General features: G+C 44.0%; 1 protein-coding gene across 1 annotated transcript in view; it reads right to left on the bottom strand.

The window, feature by feature from the left end:
* Positions 1-5,780: 5,780 nt before the first annotated feature.
* CACFD1 (calcium channel flower domain containing 1) overlaps positions 5,781-23,759 on the bottom strand; it is a 37,036-nt gene continuing 19,057 nt past the window's right edge. The window contains exons 3-6 of the mRNA XM_068249955.1: positions 21,297-21,369; positions 18,177-18,302; positions 11,824-11,931; positions 5,781-8,501 (exon numbers count right to left, since the gene is read on the bottom strand). Of these exons, the coding sequence (XP_068106056.1) occupies positions 8,429-8,501; positions 11,824-11,931; positions 18,177-18,302; positions 21,297-21,369 (380 nt within the window). The 3' untranslated portion in view covers positions 5,781-8,428. The remainder of the gene's footprint in view (positions 8,502-11,823; positions 11,932-18,176; positions 18,303-21,296; positions 21,370-23,759) is intronic.

Here is a 23,759-nt window from a genome sequence, read left to right as displayed (position 1 = left end):
TCCTGAACCTTCACAGATGTGACCTGTATAGCCGGTTCTGTCATGCGGACACACCAGGGATCGCAGCTGCACTTTGCAATTACACAGAGATTTTTTTTTTTTTTTACAGCGGTATCACCGATGACACGAGGCAGACACGGTACAGCGGGAGGTAGAAAGGCATCGTCTTTATTCACTGCATAGACAGAAACATATCAAACCTCAGAATGTAGAGAACAGTAAATCCAACACTACATCATACAGAAATGTACAAAATGTATTAGTGTTTTATATCTGCTCCTATTAATGGGTGATTAGTAGCATTCCAGAAATACAAAGAGGGGGGGGGGAGGGGTTGTGCTGGTCAGATCCACCTCCTCCTACATATTAAGTCTAATTTTCATGGTCAATGCAATGCGAATAATGCTGACTTGCATGCAGATGTAATGCAATTTGTATGCAGGTAGCATCTAAGCCAATCCAAATGGTTTAATTCTCAAGTAGCAACATAAGGAGTGAGGAGCAGGATGCAAAGTAACCCCACACAGCATCCCTGCAGAGGGGATTTCTGATTGGTTGCTGGGATTAAGGAATAAGCCACTGTGCGCTCGCTGCAAGTCACAAACTAACACGACTAACATTTCCTCACTACGTTTTTCACAGTTCCTGGCAGGATAGAAAAGTAGGCGTGGCTTATGGGAAGGACTTCAGATCCCACATTTCCCTGCCATAGTCACATGATGTTAAGCCCCGCCCTCTGCTTGTGATGTTACCATCTTACCCCTCCCAGCAGTAGAGGCATTCTATTATACAGACATTATGCATTAGAGGGCGGAGTGACATGGTGACATCATTAGGATGGGTGGGGAATAGTGATTCATATCACATGACTGCCACAAAGGATTATGGGGTGTGAAGCTCCCCACCTTTTAGTGCATAAATGGACGGTAGTGTTGCCAGCTCATTCCATTAATCACTGACATATGAATTATACAGGGGTTGTGGGTTGTTAGGTACAGTTTAGGCACAGATTTAGTGTAAGTAGCCCCGGAACCTGCATAACTTAGATGTGTCAGTATTTAATGGGAGGATTTTAGCAATGCTGATGGACGGAATTGAGGGAAACGGAATGGCCGGAAGGATGCAGCAGAGTAAGGCGGACAGAAAGTCCCACACACAGCAAGATGTATTGATTGCTCTGATCCAATCACTGGCAGCAGCTGCATATTTTTTTTTTAATAAAATCAGCATAACATTTGCATCAACTCAGAATGATTAGCATCTTATTAACCAATGGCCACCTCTGCATTACAGCCAGCCGTAACACACACACCGAAATGATCCTGCGGACGCCCCAAATACCGGAACAGAGGCTTCAGGCATTGCCCTGCCCCTTTCCTGCAGTCACCCAGCCAATCAGATCCCCTCAGCTAAGGTGGCAGCTTGCAACTGGGCACTTCCTGACCATTCTGATTGGCCCTTTTCCACACTGCATACATTTTACATTATATTTGCATGCAAGCTGGAAAGACCACCGCTGATGACAACCTATATGCATGTGACAAATGTTAAAGAACCTGACAGGTCCACTTGGATAGACCAGCCAGAGAGAGAAGACTGCCGATCACTGAAGCGAATGAGCCCTGCTGGTGGGAGGAGACTACACTGCTGGAGGAGGAGTCTGGGGTGGTGAAACCACAAGTTGGAGAGCTGGGATTTGTAGTTCATCCTCACTGAGAATCCCACATTCACAGCATTAAAAAAGTGCAAAATGTTTATCAAATATTCCCTTTTCTGTGCAACTTGAAGAGGCTCTGTAGTGACATATAGCAGAATGCAGTAAAGAGGCCCTGTAGTGACATATAGCAGAATGCAGTAAAGAGGCCCTGTAGTGACATATAGCAGAATGCAGTAAAGAGGCCCTGTATGTAGCCACACCCTCGCAGTGATGTCATAACCTAGTCTATTTAGCTATGCAGAATTTTGCTCCTAGAGCATTCTGGGAAACCAAGCGTTATTTTCACTGGATTTGGAATTCTCAGAAACAAACATTCCACAGAGATTACCTGACAGAACTAAAGCTGTCACCACCAGTGATACATTTCAGAATGTAAATCAGGGAGAGGAAAGCTCTTACAATGATCAAACACTGACTAAATAATCCATAAATTAATATTATAAATTAAATAAATAAGCAATGTTATTCAATATGTTATTTTCACTACAGTTCCTGTAAGTCATCCCCAGTGAATGTAGGGCCCGGTACACACCATCAAATTTCCCATCAGATCGAAAAAATCATTTCCGACATCTCCAATCTGCTCCCGATCGATAACTGGATCGATTTTGTGCAATAGTGATCTGATAATCGATCGGTAGCAGATCGAACGTGTGGAAAATTATCGACTGAACAGGAAATTGCATGGTGTGTACCTAGCTTAAAAACCGACTCCACTAGAAAATGACATTTCAGTGTTTGCTGGAGGCGGCAGAGATAATCCCCTAACAATGTTCTCTCTTATGGGGATTCTGTTGGTGATATCTCTGCCCTCCTGAGTTCCCTGCTCTGCCCAGCTGCCGCTGAAGTAGCACTTTACATAGATTGATCCTTCTAACAATAATAACCACTTTATTCATCAACCGCAGCTGCTGCAATACGCTGAAATCTGATTGGCTGTCATGAATTACTAGACTATACCACTGTAAGCTCCACCCCCCAACTTATTGGCCAATCCTAACCCTGACAGTGAGCCCAGCCAATCCGCTCGCCTGGACGCTATGACATCATCATGAGGGTGAATATTCGCTCAGTTCCTCCCCCCTCCCCCCCCCCCCCCAGATTTTAACTAACAAAGTTAATTTACAGAAACAACTGGAAAGATACTAAAAATCTGAGAAATCAGCTCTAAACGGTCAGAAGTAAAAACATTCATCAAAATCTTCAGAAATCGCATTATTATCATTCTTTCTTCCAATATTCCTTAATCTTCAAAGTGAAATAAATTATTAGAGAACTACAGGAAATAATAATTTGATTTAACAAGTGATGACTACACATAAAACAGCTAGTCTGTATCAAGTAAGAGTAACGTCGTGTCTGAGCCCCCCGCGGCCAACGGACAGACGCTTGCAGCAGATTTATATCATTTATAAGGTTTACAGAGCAGATCGTCCTCGTAAAGCGGACCTGAACTCAGAACTTCCTCTCTGTTCTAATGCAGGGGTGTCAAACTCAAACACAAAGTGGGCCGAAAGTGAACACTGGGTCCAGCCAACCTCAATGTCTACTGGCCATCTCCTTTCCTTCTAAAGCTCCCTGGTGTGTAATGGCCTCCGTCCCTCCACTATACAGTTCCCTGGTGTCTAGTGCTCCCCTCCCTCCACTATACAGTTCCCTGGTGCCTACTGGTTCCCTCCCTCCACTATACAGTTCCCTGGTGTCTAGTGTTCCCCTCCCTCCACTATACAGTTCCCTGGTGTCTAGTGCTCCCCTCCCTCCACTATAACAGTTCCCTGGTGTCTAGTGCTCCCCTCCCTCTCCTATACAGTCCCCTGGTGTCTAGTGCTCCCCTCCCTCCACTATACAGTTCCCTGGTGCCTACTGGTTCCCTCCCTCCACTATACAGTTCCCTGGTGTCTAGTGTTCCCCTCCCTCCACTATACAGTTCCCTGGTGTCTAGTGCTTCCCTCCCTCCACTATAACAGTTCCCTGGTGTCTAGTGCTCCCCTCCCTCTCCTATACAGTCCCCTGGTGTCTAGTGCTCCCCTCCCTCCCCTGCACAGTCCCCTGCTGTCTAGTGCTCCCCTCCCTCCCCTGCACAGTCCCCTGGTGTCTAGTGCTCCCCTCCCTCCCCTGCACAGTCCCCTGGTGTCTAGTGCTCCCCTCCCTCCCCTGCACAGTCCCCTGGTGTCTAGTGCTCCCCTCCCTCCCCTGCACAGTCCCCTGGTGTCTAGTGCTCCCCTCCCTCCCCTGCACAGTCCCCTGGTGTCTAGTGCTCCCCTCCCTCCCCTGCACAGTCCCCTGGTGTCTAGTGCTCCCCTCCCTCCCCTGCACAGTCCCCTGGTGTCTAGTGCTCCCCTCCCTCCCCTGCACAGTTCTCTGGTGTTTAGTGCTTTCACCCTCCCTCCCCCATATGGCTTCCCTGGTGTCTAGTGGTTCTCCCTCCCCTGCACAGTTCTCTGGTGTTTAGTGCTTTCCCCTACCTCCCCCTATATGGCTTCCCTGGTGGTCTAGAGTACGCCAAACATAATGCAAAGTGGGGAAACCACTTGGATGCAAAATTAAATGGCTCTGAGGGCCAGATTTGGCCCGCGGGCCGGAGTTTGACATTTATGCTCTAAAAGAAAAGCAACAGCATAAAAAAACATTTCTTTGTAACAGTGGATAGAAATCCGGCAATAAATCTGCAGTGTGCCCACTTCCTGCTTTCATAGAAGCAGCCATATTGTTAGCATCCTGTGTTTACAAATTAGCTTCTCTACTCAGGCAGAGGAGATTCCTGAGCTGACACAGCTGAGAGATGAGATTACACTGGTGATTAGTTACAGATGAGGGGGGAATTAGACAACCTAAACTCTCTAAATACATACAGGGTGCATTTCTCTAGGTTTTCCTTCTGTCCTGTGCAAGAGTTCAGATCCACTTTAAGCACGGCTGCCATAATGTCCAGTGTTCTCCGACCAGAGATGGTCAACAAAATGCGAATAATTTAGGCCTGCATACAAATATATGCATCTTATAATTCAGGCAAATGTACTTCCTGGTTAACAGATTGCCAAAGTCCAAGGTGCATACAAATTGCATGCAAACCTGGATTCTCATTATCTCAATTCTTAAAGCAGGCGGGCACTTACAACAAATTGTGGGTGTGGTTTAAGACATAGGCTAATTTGCATATGAAGCCCCTCCCAACTTTAGTATGAGGGCTAGAAGTGTGGATCTCCTTATTAAAGAGAGACAGACACAATTAAATCCCGGTTGAGATTCTAACGTTGACCCCTACACATGTCAACCCACGAGAACAGATTCGGTTGTTCAGGACTCAAGTGATGGTCAATGAGATGCTAATGATTAAGAGTCGATGCAAATTTTATGCAGAGTGAAGGTGCCCAAACATTACATGATTTGCGACAACGATATCCTGCAGATTCGATCGTAATGATCGAATCCGGCAGAGATCAATGCCGCAATACGCCTGTCCAATCAATTTATTGGCCAAAACTGATCAAAATGATTGATCCATACTCACAAAAAGATAGGGCAACAACACGTAATAGATCATTGTCATGGAAATAATGACTACCAAATCACACAGTAAAAGAAAACCATGACTATTGAAAGTATTGCACACAATTAATCAATATAGAGTAATAAATACATTTATTAACCTTTTAGTTCCTGGACGTAGAAACTACATCCAGGAACCATGCGCGCTCCCGCCCCGCGGTTCGTTAGCCAGGCAATCAGTGAATCGGGCTATGGTGCCCGATCACTAATTCCTCTCCCCCGCTAAAAAAGCGACAGCTTCTCTCGGAAGCTCCGCTTTTTCTGGCTGTTGCCTCCCCCCTGCGTCGCTCTAAGCGTATGTTACGCTTAGAGTGACGTCATGTAAACAAACTCATGGCCGCCATCTTGTGGCCAAAAAGTAAAACTACAGCTAAAAGTGAAAAAAATAAAACTCAAGACACATTTACATTATAAAAACTACTGTTTACATCCCACCCTCCCAAAAATACCCAAATAAAATGTTTAATATATAAAAAAAAAACAAAAAAACATGTAAATATTTACCTAAGGGTCTAAACTTTTTAAATATCAATGTAAAGATGAAATATTTCTATATCTTAAACTTGTAAATAGTGATAGATGCAAAACGGAAAAAAAATGCACCTTTATTTCCAAATAAAATATTGTCGCCATACATTGTGATAGGGACATAATTTTAACGGTGTAATAACCGGGACATATGGGCAAATAAATTACGTGGGTTTTAATTATGGAGGCATGTATTATTTTAAAACTATAATGGCTGAAAACTGAGAAATATTTTTTTCCGTTTTTTTCTTATTCTTCCTGTTAAAATGGATTTACAGTAAAGTGGCTCTTAGCAAAATGTACCCCCCAAAGAAAGCCTAAGTGGTGGCGGAAAAAACAAGATATAGATCAGTTCATTGTGATAAGTAGTGATAAAGTTATAGGCTAATCAATGGGAGGTGAACATTGCTCAAGTGAAAACAACGGAACGCGAATGGGTTAAAGACGTATCCCAAAATATTAAAAACAATCCACACTGCCAGACATAGCGGACTATGGATAATACACAAATCAAAATCAATATTGGATATCTACAGAGGGCACTGGTGCCTAATATATTGCAAAATCACAAGAGGACCCCGCCTGCACTACCATTAGACCGGACTCCGCAATATAACATCCATGGCCAATGTATGAAAAATCACTGCAGCCGGTGAAAAGTGAAATAATTGCTATAAGAAAAGCTGCTTCCCACTGCGCACACTGAAGCTTCTGAGCACGTCTGACAGGGGATGGAACTCACATGTATCGCACCTCCAGGCTGCTTCTTCGGAGATAAAAAATGGTTAAAAACGGGAGCCTTAAAGGGAACCAGAGACGAAGCACCCTTGTGTATTTTACCATGTATATCAGTAAGAACATTAGAGAAAACACCTACCCTGCTCTCTGTTTCATCCTCACTGCTAAAAGTGTCTGTTATCAGCAGTCACAAGAATCCCAGACTGAGCAATTAAATCTGGCTTTGCTGGGAATGATTATTGCTGAGTCATTATAGCAAAGCCACAAGGGGGCAGGCTTGGGCTTGAAATAACACCACAGAAGACAGACTCAGCTATAATCTTTCTGTAGCAAAGCTAGACGGAGCAGCCTGACTTCTCAGTCGGGGGTTCTTATCAGAGGTGATAACAGTCAGATTACACAGAGAACAATGAAACAAAGGGCAGATTAGGTGTTTACTGTCATGTTCCCACTGATTTATAAGGTAAAATACAAGAGGGTGCTTCATCTCTGGTTCTCTTTAATAAATGTATTTATTACTCTATATTGATTAATTGTGTGCAATACTTTCAATAGTCATGGTTTTCTTTTACTGTGTGACAAAATGATTGATCCGTCATGCTGGAAAGGTCTCAGCCTGGTGCATGGCTGGAGTGGGGATCAATCTATTGGTGACTGATGGACCCCTTGCCCCCTCCTTTCCCCCCGCTGCACCTCCGATTGTGTCCCGTCACTTCTCTACATAGCCACCGGGGGCTCCTGTACCCCAGAACCTGATGGCATGTACAAGGTCACACACGTGTCACTGCGGACTCCTGGTGGCAATGGGGAGACCACACGGGACACTGCGTCCTGGAGGTAATGGGGGTACACTGCAACCCTCACCACGCATCCAGGGGTGACACAATACAAATGGAGGGGGGGGGGGGGGGAGCCGGCAGCACAACAGACTCATGCTGAAATCTATTGAAAATGTGTGTGTGGCAGCAACAGATCCCCATCAGATCAGTAAGAGGGGGATCTGTCTGATGACTGAATCTGCTGCCCCATCTGTTAGTGTATGGGCACCTGACCAATCAAATCCAGAAACTGCTGAAGTTTGATTGGTCCGCCTCCAAGCTCCACAGAAATTAGCATCAGATTTTTTTTTTTTTGGTATCTCACTGACCGTTTGTATTCAGGACTTAAATATCGGATTTCAGACAGGTTTCCTGCAAACGTATGGTGGCCAAAGATCGATACTCGTTCAGCAGATTAAAGTACATGATCTGGCGGCAAAGTAACAAACGCCTGAAAAGGTATGGCTCTAACCGAAACCTACCAAAAATCCACTTCAACTGGTCGCTGAACAAAATCACAAAATGACCCAAATTGATTTCCAACCAACACAATGTGATTTAGATTGCTACAACCAGATCTGTCTATCGTTAGAGCCACGCACCGAACCCCGCAAACTCACTGGGCCAGACAGACAGGACAATGATTCTCAGTCTCCAGTTAGTTCTCAGAGATTCCAGTTCTGGGTGGGACTTTGTGGAAGTCGTAGATCTTATTTGGTTTTTCATCATCAGAATCTGAACAAAAGATCAGAATTTCCTTTTTTGTGCTTCACAAACCTTGCTGGAGTTATGATGACGCTGCTACAGTTTATAAAATCCCACCGAAAATTATCTTTAAAAAAAAAAAAAGAACCCCAAATTCTCAAAAATCTTTAGCAGAAAATGTCACAAGAGGTCCGAAAAAGTCCTTAAAAGATCACATCAAAAATTCAACAGCAGAAAAATGGAAGAATTGATTAAACGTCAGAGAGGTGCAGAGTCCCGCCTTAAGTGCCGGCCTACTTCTCCTCGTCTGAGGGGTGGAGTCCTCCCTTATAGGCCGGCCTGCTTCTCCTCGTCTGAGAGGCGGAGTCCTGCCTTATGTGCCCTCCTGCTTCTCCTCGTCTGTCTGCTTCTTCTGTTGGAGTCTTGCATAAGACACGGCGTCACCCCTAAAATACAGAGGGGAGGGGGTGTTATGTATAGAGATATAATAGATACGGAAGAGATCACAATCATAAAGGTCGATCAGCTTGGGAATGAACCAATCACATGATTAAATTTCCTGTTGACATGGATTGGGCCAGCACCAGACTGAATGCAATTTGCATGCAAGGGGAAATTATTTTAGCACTTCAACAATCAGGGGTTTTTCCCGATGGACGAGCAATTTTCACCTGTCAGCGCTCCTCCCATTCAGTCGCCAATAACTTTATCCCTGCTTATAACAAAATGATCTACATCTTGTTTTTTTTCCCCACCAATTACACTTCCTTTGGGTGGTACATTTTGCTAAGAATTATTTTATTCTAAATGCATTTTAAGGGGAATAATAAGAAAAAAATAAAAATATTATTTCTCAGTTTTTGGCCATTATAGTTTAAAAATAAAATGTGCTACTGAAGGTAAAACATGTATGGAGACAATATTTTATTTGTAAATAAAGTTGTATTTTTTCGGTCTTGCATCCATCACTAATTACAAGCCCATATTTGCAAAAAGAACAGTAATATACCCTCACGACATACATTTTAAAAAAAAGTTGAGACCCTAAAGCAACTATTTATGTATTTTATTTTTTAAAATGTCACTTTATTTTTTATAAGAGTGTTTTATTTTGATAAATATGGGAGGGGGGGGGGGTAATTAATGGGAGATTTATGCATTTTTATTGAATAAATGTGTTAGGGTGTAGTTTACTATTTGGCCACTAGATGTCCCCCCTACCCTGTTTATTCCTCCTGTATAAACTGTGTACACAGGCGGAAGCATGGCTCCCAACTGTCCCTCTTTCGGAGGGACAGTCCCTCTTTGGGAACCCAGTCCCTCTGTCTTCCTCATTTGTCCTTCTTTCAGGACTGATGTACAGACTTAAAGAGAGTCTGAAGCCATAATTAAAATGGCTTTTTTGCTTATATATAGCAGGGGCATGTGTGCCCCTGCTAAACCGCCGCTATCCCGCGGCTAAACGAGGGTCCTTTCCCCTCCAAATCCCCCGTGCTGTCCGGGGAGCGCTTCAGTGTGAGGCGGGGCTATGCACTGCCGCCCTGCCTCACACGCGTCTATCAGCGGCGGATCTCCGCCTCTCCCCCGCCCCTCTCAGTCTTCCTTCACTGAGAGGAGCGGGGGAGAGGCGGAGATCCCCCGCTGACTGACGCGTGTTAGGCAGGGCTGCAGCTCATAGCCTCGCCTCACACGGAAGCGCACAGGGGCAGCAAAATCTACGACCAAGTTGGTCGTGATTTTGCAGGGTGGGATTTGGAGGGGAAAGGACCCTCGTTCAGCCGCGGGATAGCGGCGTTTTAGCAGGGGCAGACGTGCCCCTGCTATATATAAGGAAAAAAGCCATTTATTATGGCTTCAGACTCTCTTTAAGTAATATTCCTGCGTATAAGACTACTTTTTAACCCTTGAAAATCTTCTGAAAAGTTGGGGGTCGTCTTATACGCCGGGTGTCATTGATGCTGGGTGATACGCCCTATCCTGTTACCCCCTCTCAGATCTCCCTGCTGAGGGAGCGCAATCTATTCTTCCATACCGCTCTGATAAACAGGTAGACAAGGAGAGCTGACCAGTCTACTTAAGGAGAGTTGACCAATGCAACAAGTCAATTGACTATTTACTGATATATATATTGGGTAACACATACAGTACAGCAGCAGTATCCGTTCAGACACAGCACCAGTACATGATTTTTTTTTATTTTTATTTGGTGTGCGTTGGAGGAGGGGTAGTCTTATATGGCGAGTATTTCCCAAACTCTATATTTTAACTGGAAAAGTTGGGGGGTCGTCTTATACACCAGAATATACGATATATGTTTTTTCTAATGAAAAACTGACTTTAAACTATATTCCTATGCTGTAAATTTATATAATTCATATACGGTATTAAAATATTAATATAAAGGAAAATGAACCAGGATAGAAAGGACCAGTGTGGTTTGAATTATAAAACATCATAATTTTCTTACAAAATCTTTATGGTATGCGTCACTAGGGGTGTGACGGGGGTGTGACCAGGGGTGTGATGGGGGTGTGATAAGGGTTGCAGCAGGGGTGTGGCTTAAGTGTCCCTCTTTCTCATTTCAAAAAAGTTGGGAGGTATGGAGGAAGTAATGGGTGTATGCTGTACTTTCACGTTAATCAATGTTGGTGAGCGTTAATCCCAGGTACTTAGATCTGTGAATGTGATCTGTGTACTATCGGGCGGCAATGTGAACGCACGCGGAAGCGCACAATCGTGGCGAGATACGTATATCTATGCCCTTAGAACTAAGATGAAGTCACCGGGGGCCTCGATATACTGTCTCAAAAATATTAAAAGGGACCCGAGTACTCATTAAAAATAAAATTGGGACTTACCTGGGGCTTCCTGCAGCCCACCGTAGGCCGCAAGGTCACCCGGCATCCTCCTGGCTCCTCTTCCGCTCCCGGCTACGTTATTAGACGACTTCAGCCTAAAGTTGTCAGGGCTGCTTCCCGCTTTGGGTATATGCGTAATCACACCGGCCGGTGAGAGAGACCTGCGCATGCGCGGTTTAGTATTAGAGAGCGGCGCATGCGCAGGTATCTCTCACCGGCCAACGTGAGGACGTGTACCCGACCTGCGTCATTACGCATATAGTCAAAGCGGGAAGCAGATCTAAGGACTTCAGGCTGTAGTCATCTGCTAACAAAGCCGATAGCCGGGACCGGGAGGACGCCAGGGGACATTGCGGCCTACGGTGGGCTGGAGGAAGCCCCAGGTAAGTACAGATTTCATTTTTAGTTTGTGCTCATGGTCCCTTTAAATGGATAAACTTCATTGACAGTTTCGGCTCTCCAGGGCTGGAGAAGACAAGCGAGCGGACAAACCTGGATGGGCCTGATAAAAATATCTGCTATAAGTTGGCAAATGCATGGAACCTCCAGCTGGGTCATATCACAACAGAGAAAAGACTGCTGGGAAACTGAGTGAATTAAAATGTGTGGTAATGAATGGATCACACAAGAAGATCTGATGATTGAGGCTCGTTTCACACTGTCTGATGCATCACCGTCTAAAGGACAATATAATCGAAGCGAAACGCCACACAGTTATATTTAAAGGGCGCTTTCACACTGGCACGTTCGCGGTGCGTAATAATGCGATGCTTGGAGCGTTACCTGGCAACTGGGAAATGATTGTACTGTTATTATGGGAACCTTAATGTCATCCCCAATTATAAATAAATTCTGAAGCTTCTCATTTTGCCAAATACCGCCCAGAACCCCATCTTGTATAGAAACGTACTTTTTCCCGAGCGCAGACAGACCATACAGGACTCCAGAGGCAAAGGCGATGGCATTACCAAACAGCGTGGTGAAGGTGAAGCTGAGGAAGATGGGGAACAGCGCCATCCTGTGGGGAATAAAGAGAAAGCTTTATACAACTGTATTCATCATAACACCTCCTCACCAGAGACAGCCAATGACATGCTAAGAACTGCAGCTTGCATGAAAATATCACACAAAGTCTATGCAGCCTGGAACTGGGACCAAATGCCAAACTGCATACAACTTGCACTATTTGCATGGCAGATGGAATTTCTTTTACAGAGTACATAGTCATGTCACTGACTGTCCTCAGAGGAGCTCACACTCTAATCCTACCATAGTCATAGTCTAATGTCCTACCATATTATTATTATGTATTTATATAGCACTGACATCTCCTGCAGCACATTACAGAGTACATAGTCATGTCACTGACTGTCCTCAGAGGAGCTCACAATCTAATCCTACCATAGTCATAGTCTAATGTCCTACCATATTATTATTATATATTTATATAGCACTGACATCTCCTGCAGCACATTACAGAGTACATAGTCATGTCACTGACTGTCCTCAGAGGAGCTCACAATCTAATCCTACCATAGTCATAGTCTAATGTCCTACCATATTATTATTATGTATTTATATAGCACTGACATCTTCTGCAGCACATTACAGAGTACATAGTCATGTCACTGACTGTCCCTCAGAGAAGCTCATACTCTAATCCTACCATAGTCATAGTCTAATGTCCTACCATATTATTATTATGTATTTATATAGCACTGACATCTTCTGCAGCACATTACAGAGTACATAGTCATGTCTCTGACTGTCCTCAGACGAGCTCACACTAATCCTACCATAGTCATAGTGTAATGTCCAACCATATTATTATTATGTATTTATATAGCACTGACATCTTCTGCAGCACATTACAGAGTACATAGTCATGTCACTGACTGTCCTCAGAGGAGCTCACACTAATCCTACCATAGTCATAGTCTAATGTCCTACCATATTATTATTATGTATTTATATAGCACTGACATCTCCTGCAGCACATTACAGAGTACATAGTCATATCACTGACTGTCCTCAGAGGAGCTCACACACTAATCCTACCATAATCATAGTCTAATGTCCTACCATATTATTATTATGTATTTATATAGCACTGACATCTTCTGCAGCACATTACAGAGCACATAGTCATGTCACTGACTGACCTTAGGGGAGCTCACACTCTAATCCTACCATAGTCATAGCCCAATGTCCTACCATATTATTATTATGTATTTATATAGCACTGACATCTTCTGCAGCACATTACAGAGTACATAGTCATGTCACTGACTGTCCTCAGAGGAGCTCACAATCTAATCCTACCATAGTCATAGCCTAATGTCCTACCATATTATTATTATGTATTTATATAGCACTGACATCTTCTGCAGCACATTACAGAGTACATAGTCATGTCACTCACTGTCCTCAGAGGAGCTCACACTCTAATCCTACCATAGTCATAGTCTAATGTCCTACCATATTATTATTATGTATTTATATAGCACTGACATCTTCTGCAGCACATTACAGAGTACATAGTCATGTCACTGACTGTCCCTCAGAGAAGCTCATACTCTAATCCTACCATAGTCATAGTCTAATGTCCTACCATATTATTATTATGTATTTATATAGCACTGACATCTTCTGCAGCACATTACAGAGTACATAGTCATGTCTCTGACTGTCCTCAGACGAGCTCACACTAATCCTACCATAGTCATAGTGTAATGTCCTCCCATATTATTATTATGTATTTATATAGCACTGACATCTCCTGCAGCACTTTACAGAGTACATAGTCATGCCACTGACTGTCCTCAGAGGAGCTCACACTCTAATCCTACCATAGTCATAGCCTAATGTCCTACCATATTATTATTATGTATTTATAAAGCACTGACATCTTCTGCAGCACATTACAGAGTACATAGTCATGTCACTGACTGTCCTCAGAGGAGCTCACAATCTAATCCTACCATAGCCATAGTCTAATGTCCTACCATATTATTATTATGTATTTATAAAGCACTGACATCTCCTGCAGCACATTACAGAGTACATAGTCATGCCACTGACTGTCCTCAGAGGAGCTCATACTCGAATCCTACCATAGTCATAGCCTAATGTCCTACCATATTATTATTATGTATTTATAAAGCACTGACATCTTCTGCAGCACATTACAGAGTACATAGTCATGTCACTGACTGTCCTCAGAGGAGCTCACAATCTAATCCTACCATAGTCATAGTCTAATGTCCTACCATATTATTATTATGTATTTATATAGCACTGACATCTCCTGCAGCACATTACAGAGTACATAGTCATGTCACTGACTGTCCTCAGAGGAGCTGACACTCTAATCCTACCATAGTCATAGTCTAATGTCCAACCATATTATTATTATGTATTTATATAGCACTGACATCTTCTGCAGCACATTACAGAGTACATAGCCATGTCACTGACTGTCCTCAGAGGAGCTCACAATCTAATCCTACCATAGTCATAGTCTAATGTCCTACCATATTATTATTATGTATTTATATAGCACTGACATCTTCTGCAGCACATTACAGAGTACATAGCCATGTCACTGACTGTCCTCAGAGGAGCTCACAATCTAATCCTACCATAGTCATAGTCTAATGTCCTACCATATTATTATTATGTATTTATAAAGCACTGACATCTTCTGCAGCACATTACAGAGTACATAGTCATGTCACTGACTGTCCTCAGAGGAGCTCACAATCTAATCCTACCATAGCCATAGTCTAATGTCCTACCATATTATTATTATGTATTTATATAGCACTGACATATCCTGTAGCACTGTACAGAGTACATAGTCATGTCACTGACTGTCCCTCAGAGGAGCTCACACTCGAATCCTACCATAGTGATAGTCTAATGTCCTACCATATTATTATTATTATGTATTTATATAGCACTGACATCGTCTGCAGCACTGTACAGAGTATATAGTCATATCACTGACTGTCCTCAGAGGAGCTCACACTCTAATCCTACCATAGTGATAGTCTAATGTCCTACCATATTATTATTATTATGTATTTATATAGCACTGACATCTTCTGCAGCACATTACAGAGTACATAGTCATGTCACTAACTGTCCTCAGAGGAGCTCACACTAATCCTACCATAGTCATAGTCTAATGTCCTACCATATTATTATTATGTATTTATACAGCACTGACATCTTCTGCAGCACTGTACAGAGTACATAGTCATGTCACTGACTGTCCTCAGAGACGCTCATAATCTAATCCTACCATAGTCATAGTCTAATGTCCTACCATCTTATTATCATGTATTTATATAGCACTGACATCTTCTGCAGCACATTACAGAGTACATAGTCATGTCACTGACGGAAACAGTAAATTCGGGCGCCTGAGGCTAGTGGACAAATCGGGCGCCGCCATTCACTCCTATAATAAATATCGTTTAATGGGCGCCCGATAGGAAAAAAGGGCGCCGGTGAAAAATAACGTTTTAAAAGTGGCGCCCGGAGACTTAATGTTTTATTACTGCTTCTCATGATTACACATTATTTAATGATTTATACATTTTTAAATATTATTTTTAAACGAAAAACAGTACAATATTTTTTTTCAAACATTATTTTTAAACGAAAAACAGTACATTTTTTTTTTACATTATTTTTAAACGAAAAAACCAACAGGGGGGTCTTAGGTTTAGGCACCAACAGGGGGGTCTTAGGTTTAGGCACCAACAGGGGGGGTCTTAGGTTTAGGCACCAACAGGGGGGGTCTTAGGTTTAGGCACCAACAGGGGGGTCTTAGGTTTAGGCACCAAAAGGGGGGTCTTAGGTTTAGGCACCAACAGGGGGGTCTTAGGTTTAGGCACCAACAGGGGGGTCTTAGGTTTAGGCACCAACAGGGGGTCTTAGGTTTAGGCACCAACAGGGGGGTCTTAGGTTTAGGCACCAACAGGGGGGTCTTAGGTTTAGGCACTAACAGGGGGGTCTAGGGGTTAGGGGTAGGTACAGGGAGGGTTACTTAGGCACCAACAGGGGGGGTCTTAGGTTTAGGCATCAACAGGGGGGTCTAGGGGTTAGGGGTAGGTACAGGGAGGGTTACTTAGTAAATTTTTTTTTAACGTTATTATACGTTTCAGTATTTAAACGAAAGATTAACGTTTTTACAATTGCCGATTTAATGCACATTATTTAATGATTTATAACTTTAAAAAACATTAATTTTAAACGAAATACAGTACAATACATTTTTAAACGTTATCCATGCTTATCGTTAAAAACCCGGCGCCCTTTTTTCCCAGCGCCCCTTTTTAACGTACGCGTCACTGACTGTCCTCAGAGGAGCTCACACTCTAATCCTACCATAGTCATAGTCTAATGTCCTACCATCTTATTATCATGTATTTATATAGCACTGACATCTCCTGCAGCACTGTACAGAGTACATAGTCATGTCGCTGACTGTCCTCAGAGACGCTCATAATCTAATCCTACCATAGAGTACATAGTCATGTCACTGACTGTCCTCAGAGGAGCTCACACTCTAATCCTACCATAGTCATAGTCTAATGTCCTCCCATATTATTATTATGTATTTATATAGCACTGACATCTCCTGCAGCACTTTACAGAGTACATAGTCATGCCACTGACTGTCCTCAGAAGAGCTCACACTCTAATCCTACCATAGTCATAGTCTAATGTCCTACCATATTATTATTATGTATTTATATAGCACTGACATCTCCTGCAGCACTGTACAGAGTACATAGTCATGTCACTGACTGTCCTCAGAGGAGCTCACAATCTAATCCTACCATAGTCATAGCCTAATGTCCTACCATATTATTATTATGTATTTATATAGCACTGACATCTTCTGCAGCACATTACAGAGTACATAGTCATGTCACTGACTGTCCTCAGAGGAACTCACAATCGAATCCCTACCATAGTCATAGTGTAATGTCCTACCATATTATTATTATGTATTTATATAGCACTGACATATTCTGCAGCACATTACAGAGTACATAGTCATGTCACTGACTGTCCTCAGAGGAGCTCACACTCCAATCCTACCATAGTCATAGCCTAATGTCCTACCATATTATTATTATGTATTTAAATAGCACTGACATCTCCTTCAGCACTTTACAGAGTACATAGTCATGTCACTGACTGTCCTCAGAGGAGCTCACAATCTAATCCTACCATAGTCATAGTCTAATGTCCTACCATATTATTATTATGTATTTATATAGTACTGACATCTCCTGCAGCACATTACAGTGTACATAGTCATGTCACTGACTGTCCTCAGAGGAGCTCACACTCTAATCCCTACCATAGTCATAGCCTTATGTCCTACCATATTATTATTATGTATTTATATAGTACTGACATCTCCTGCAGCACATTACAGTGTACATAGTCATGTCACTGACTGTCCTCAGAGGAGCTCACACTCTAATCCCTACCATAGTCATAGCCTTATGTCCTACCATATTATTATTATGTATTTATATAGCACTGACATCTTCTGCAGCACATTACAGAGTACATAGTCATGTCACTGACTGTCCTCAGAGGAGCTCACAATCTAATCCCACCATAGTCATAGTATAATGTCCTACCATATTATTATTATGTATTTATATAGCACTGCCATCTCCTGCAGCACATTACAGGGTACATAGTCATGTCACTGACTGTCCTCAGAGGAGCTCACACTCTAATCCTACCATAGTCTAATGGTGGACATTGCAAACAAAGGGGGTACAGGGGACAGAGGTGGAACATTATGAGTAAATGAGTAATAGAGGCGCCAAAGTAGGATAAAATAATTAAAATCAGTCTAAAAGGAGGGATGTCAGTGGATTCACCTCCCTCTGGTATAATAATGACCAGGCTGAGTTTTAGCCGTTAATATCACAATTATATTTATTTCATAACAATCTCCAAAACATTGATGCAACGCGTTTCACGGGTCAACCTCCCGCTTCATCAGACAATTGTAAAAGGAGAAACAATTGGGGGAGAAAGGGGAAACAGAACACTACTATGAGGTGCTCAAATGCTTCAGCTATAGTATTTCAAATATTTGTGTAATATTCCTTATATGTTATTCAACAAAGTACTTCAGACAAGTGCCTATCATATTAGTTGGCCGGGGACTCCCTGTAATAACGTGTAACATGAGTAATAATGGCGTAGTGAGTACTGTACCCGCAGTAGAAGAAGGCTTTCTGCCACGGCCGCAGTTTGTCAGCTTTTGCCGACACCGCATTCGCAAATTCGATGAACTGACAGCAGAACGGCGCCTCACAGAGGAAGAGGATCAGCGCGTTCACCCTGCGGAGAGGAGAGGAAGAGGTTAACAGGATAAACACCCCTAATGACAACACCCCCCACCCCCCCACTGAAACTAACTGACGTTACCCAACAGCTGAGCAAGCCTGGCCACCTATTAAAGCAGTTCTGTGGGGGGACATATTTTCAGGCGCACAGTTGGCTTCCTGTCATGTAATTCCACGGAACACAGCGCCACCTACTGGTGAGCCTCTAATTGTCTAAAATGTGACAGGTGTGACTCCATCGCCTGACTCAATCCCCCAATACTTCTAAGTCTTCTCAATCACAAGAAAATGTATGCGTGCTCTACACCAAGCTTAACCCTTTCAAGTCTAGCTGTGCAAATCTGGCTAAAATGGCTTACCATGAGACATGCTCACGCAGAAATGCATCTGCTTTCGCATGCCAAACTTTGCAGGGTCAAAAACCAATACCGCGAAGCGGTTGCCCTGCTCTATGAGTGGGCTGTCTGTGCTTGTCCTCCCCCCCCTTCTGGAGTGATGTGTGTGAGCCAGCCCTGAGCCCCACAGCTCGGGGTGACCCATGCGTCACTCCTTTCCCATGCAGTGCCCCGAGTCGATGCGCAGCAGCAGAACGCAATGGACGTTCAGGTAAGTGCCTGTTTTTAAATTTTTGGGAGATGGGTGCGGATGCCCCCCCCCCGGCGCCGGCCACGCTTGGGGGGGGGTCGTCTGCGCTACCCAGCCTCCACCTCCGGGGTGTTGCTGTGGCCCCTAGGCAGTGAGAGAGCCTGGGGCCCTGCAGCCCCCCCCCGGTTGTATGGGGGCAATGGGAAGCCTCCCCGAGGCGCTCCTGGATAGTGCTGTATAGCATGAACTAATTCCCGCAGGGCAACCGCTTCGCGGTATTGGTTTTTGACCCTGCAAAGTTTGGCATGCGAAAGCAGATGCATTTCTGCGTGAGCATGTCTCATGGTAAGCCATTTTAGCCAGATTTGCACAGCTAGACTTGAAAGGGTTAAGCTTGGCGTAGAGCACGCATACATTTTCTTGTGATTGAGCACTTCTAAGCCTTCTCCTGGGGGAGATCTTCACACCTTATTAATAAAATGCCCTTCAACCCACCAGCAGGCAAGAAAATACTCCGAATAATTCTGACTGAACCTTTCTTACTTTTTGGTCGTTTTTTTTATTTGCAGGGAGCTTAAATTTGTTTATTTTAAACTAAAGATCAAAAATTATCTCCTAAAACTCAGAAGAAAAAGTGAACGGAATGAGGACTCACATAAGGGAAAACATTTTGTATAGTACAGTATAGTGAACATTGGAAGAGCTCTGCTGCCACCTAGTGACAACAGAGAATACTGCAAGTTTACTATGTGTGCATTGCTTCCAGCAGGGAATCACAAAGCTTATGTACTGTATTTTTCACCAACCTAAACTGAGGAGGATATGGATGTTTCCTTTTAAACAATACCAGTTGCCTGGCAGTCCTGCTGATCTCTTTGGCTGCAGTAGTGGCTCAATCACACACCTGAAACAAGCATGCAGCTAATCCAGTCTGACTTCAGTCAGAGCACCTGATCTGCTGCATGCTTGTTCAGGGGCTGTGGCTAAAAGCAATAGAGACACAGGATCAGCAGGAGAGCCAGGCAACTAGTATTATTTTAAAAGGGAAAATCCATATCCTTCTCAGTTTAGCTTCCATTTAAAGTGGACCTGAACTCCTGCACACAGGACAGAAGGAAAACAAAGAGAAATGTGCCCTGTATGTATTTAGAGAGTTTAGCCTGTCTAGGGCCCAGTGCACACCAAAAACCTTTAACAGATCCGCAATACGCTAGCGGTTTTGGGAGCAGATTTCAGAGCGATTCTAGGCATGTTTGGAGAGGTTTTCTAAACATACCTAGCGGTTTTTTGGAGTGTTTTTGTGTAGCAGATTACATATATTGTTACAGTAATGCGGTTACTGAACAACTTCTGTAACAAAAACGCCTGGAAAACAGCTCTGATCTAGCGTTTTCCACAGCGGTTTTCCACTTTCCTACACTTTAACATTGAGGAAGAAACGCCTCAGAAATCTAAAAAATGCTGCAGCCCCCCGAGTTTGCGTTTGTGGAAAAAACGAGCCGCTCTGGTGTGCACCAGCCCTAATTTCACCTCATCTATGACTAATCACAAGTGTAATTTGATCTCTCAGCTGTGGCAGCTGGCTGTCTCGGCAGAGAAGCTAATTTGTAAACACAGGATGTTAACCCTATGTCGGCTTCCATGAAAGCAGGAAGTAGACACTGCAGATTTATTGCAGGAATTGTATCAGCTGTAACAAAGAAATGTTTTTTCTTTACAGGTTATTATACTGCTGCTTATCTTTTAAAGCAGAGAGGAAGTTCTCAGTTTAGGTCCGCTTTAACTGTAAGGAGAGCTAATGCATGAGAGATAAACCAATAGGGAATATTTCCACTAGTGCTGAATTCGGCGTGATTCTGCAGAGTGTCCCTGCGGGCGAGAGGGGCGGGCGATACGCTGCCTATCTGTTCAGTGCTTTGCCGTGCACATCGCATGGAGTTGTGACTCTGGACGGCATAATGCGATTTCTGCAGCACACACCGAGTCCCTACAGCTGTGCATGGCTTAGCAATTCGGTCTGCGGAGCACAACGGGGGCCGCGGCCAAATCGGAAACAGCCACGGCTCCTTGTGAAGACCGGCCCATCCTCCATGTGTACAGCACATCCCGATTATCGACTTCCGCTCAGCTAGCGATCTGCCGGGAATATTAGCATCTCACTGACTCTAGCGAGGAGTAAAGAGACGTCCTCAGGCAAGAGAGAACCCTCAGAAGAGAGTCTGCAGATGCAAACACACTATGGAAACAGGAATGTGGGTCAGCCAGGAGGAGAGAGGAAACTCCTACAGTCATTTCTAATAACAGATCATTAGATTCCACTACAACCACATGGAAAGTAACTCTGCCCTTCCTCTGTGGCTGGAAATACAGATCCATGCAGAGCAGGAGAGAAGAATCTACTCACATCATGAAGACTCCGGCGGCAATATTCATGGGGCTGATGGTGACGCAGCTCCACAATCCGGCCACAGCACAGGCTGCAAGATAAGAGAACACACATCACAGGAGAGATAATACTACAACTCTCATCATCCACAATCCGGCCACAGCACAGGCTGCAAGATAAGAGAACACACATCACAGGAGAGATAATACTACAACTCTCATCATCCACAATCCGGCCACAGCACAGGCTGCAAGATAAGAGAACACACATCACAGGAGAGATAATACTACAACTCTCATCATCCACAATCCGGCCACAGCACAGGCTGCAAGATAAGAGAACACACATCACAGGAGAGATACTACTACAACTCTCATCATCCACAATCCGGCCACAGCACAGGCTGCAAGATAAGAGAACACACATCACAGGAGAGATACTACTACAACTCTCATCATCCACAATCCGGCCACAGCACAGGCTGCAAGATAAGAGAACACACATCACAGGAGAGATAATACTACAACTCTCATCATCCACAATCCGGCCACAGCACAGGCTGCAAGATAAGAGAACACACATCACAGGAGAGATAATACTACAACTCTCATCATCCACAATCCGGCCACAGCACAGGCTGCAAGATAAGAGAACACACATCACAGGAGAGATAATACTACAACTCTCATCATCCACAATCCGGCCACAGCACAGGCTGCAAGATAAGAGAACACACATCACAGGAGAGATACTACTACAACTCTCATCATCCACAATCCGGCCACAGCACAGGCTGCAAGATAAGAGAACACACATCACAGGAGAGATACTACTACAACTCTCATCATCCACAATCCGGCCACAGCACAGGTTGCAAGATAAGAGAATACACACAGTTATCAGAGGAGAGACAATACTACAACTCTCATCATCCACAGTCCGGCCACAGCACAGGCTGCAAGATAAGAGAACACACATCACAGGAGAGATAATACTACAACTCTCATCATCCACAGTCCGGCCACAGCACAGGCTGCAAGATAAGAGAACACACATCACAGGAGAGATAATACTACAACTCTCATCATCCACAGTCCGGCCACAGCACAGGCTGCAAGATAAGAGAACACACATCACAGGAGAGATAATACTACAACTCTCATCATCCACAGTCCGGCCACAGCACAGGCTGCAAGATAAGAGAACACACATCACAGGAGAGATAATACTACAACTCTCATCATCCACAATCCGGCCACAGCACAGGCTGCAAGATAAGAGAACACACATCACAGGAGAGATAACACTACAACTCTCATCATCCACAGTCCGGCCACAGCACAGGCTGCAAGATAAGAGAACACACATCACAGGAGAGATACTACTACAACTCTCATCATCCACAATCCGGCCACAGCACAGGCTGCAAGATAAGAGAATACACACAGTTATCAGAGGAGAGATACTACTACAACTCTCATCATCCACAGTCCGGCCACAGCACAGGCTGCAAGATAAGAGAACACACATCACAGGAGAGATAATACTACAACTCTCATCATCCACAATCCGGCCACAGCACAGGCTGCAAGATAAGAGAACACACATCACAGGAGAGATAATACTACAACTCTCATCATCCACAGTCCGGCCACAGCACAGGCTGCAAGATAAGAGAACACACATCACAGGAGAGATAATACTACAACTCTCATCATCCACAATCCGGCCACAGCACAGGCTGCAAGATAAGAGAACACACATCACAGGAGAGATACTACTACAACTCTCATCATCCACAGTCCGGCCACAGCACAGGCTGCAAGATAAGAGAACACACATCACAGGAGAGATAATACTACAACTCTCATCATCCACAGTCCGGCCACAGCACAGGCTGCAAGATAAGAGAACACACATCACAGGAGAGATAATACTACAACTCTCATCATCCACAGTCCGGCCACAGCACAGGCTGCAAGATAAGAGAACACACATCACAGGAGAGATAATACTACAACTCTCATCATCCACAGTCCGGCCACAGCACAGGCTGCAAGATAAGAGAACACACATCACAGGAGAGATAATACTACAACTCTCATCATCCACAGTCCGGCCACAGCACAGGCTGCAAGATAAGAGAACACACATCACAGGAGAGATAATACTACAACTCTCATCATCCACAGTCCGGCCACAGCACAGGCTGCAAGATAAGAGAACACACATCACAGGAGAGATAATACTACAACTCTCATCATCCACAATCCGGCCACAGCACAGGCTGCAAGATAAGAGAACATACATCACAGGAGAGATAATACTACAACTCTCATCATCCACAATCCGGCCACAGCACAGGCTGCAAGATAAGAGAACACACATCACAGGAGAGATAATACTACAACTCTCATCATCCACAATCCGGCCACAGCACAGGCTGCAAGATAAGAGAACACACATCACAGGAGAGATAAT

Source organism: Hyperolius riggenbachi, chromosome 8 (assembly GCF_040937935.1).
Source record: "Hyperolius riggenbachi isolate aHypRig1 chromosome 8, aHypRig1.pri, whole genome shotgun sequence".
NCBI classification, from domain to species: Eukaryota; Metazoa; Chordata; class Amphibia; order Anura; family Hyperoliidae; genus Hyperolius; species Hyperolius riggenbachi.
The sequence above is the reverse complement of the archived record's forward strand: the minus strand, read 5'-3'. Positions and strand labels throughout refer to the sequence as shown.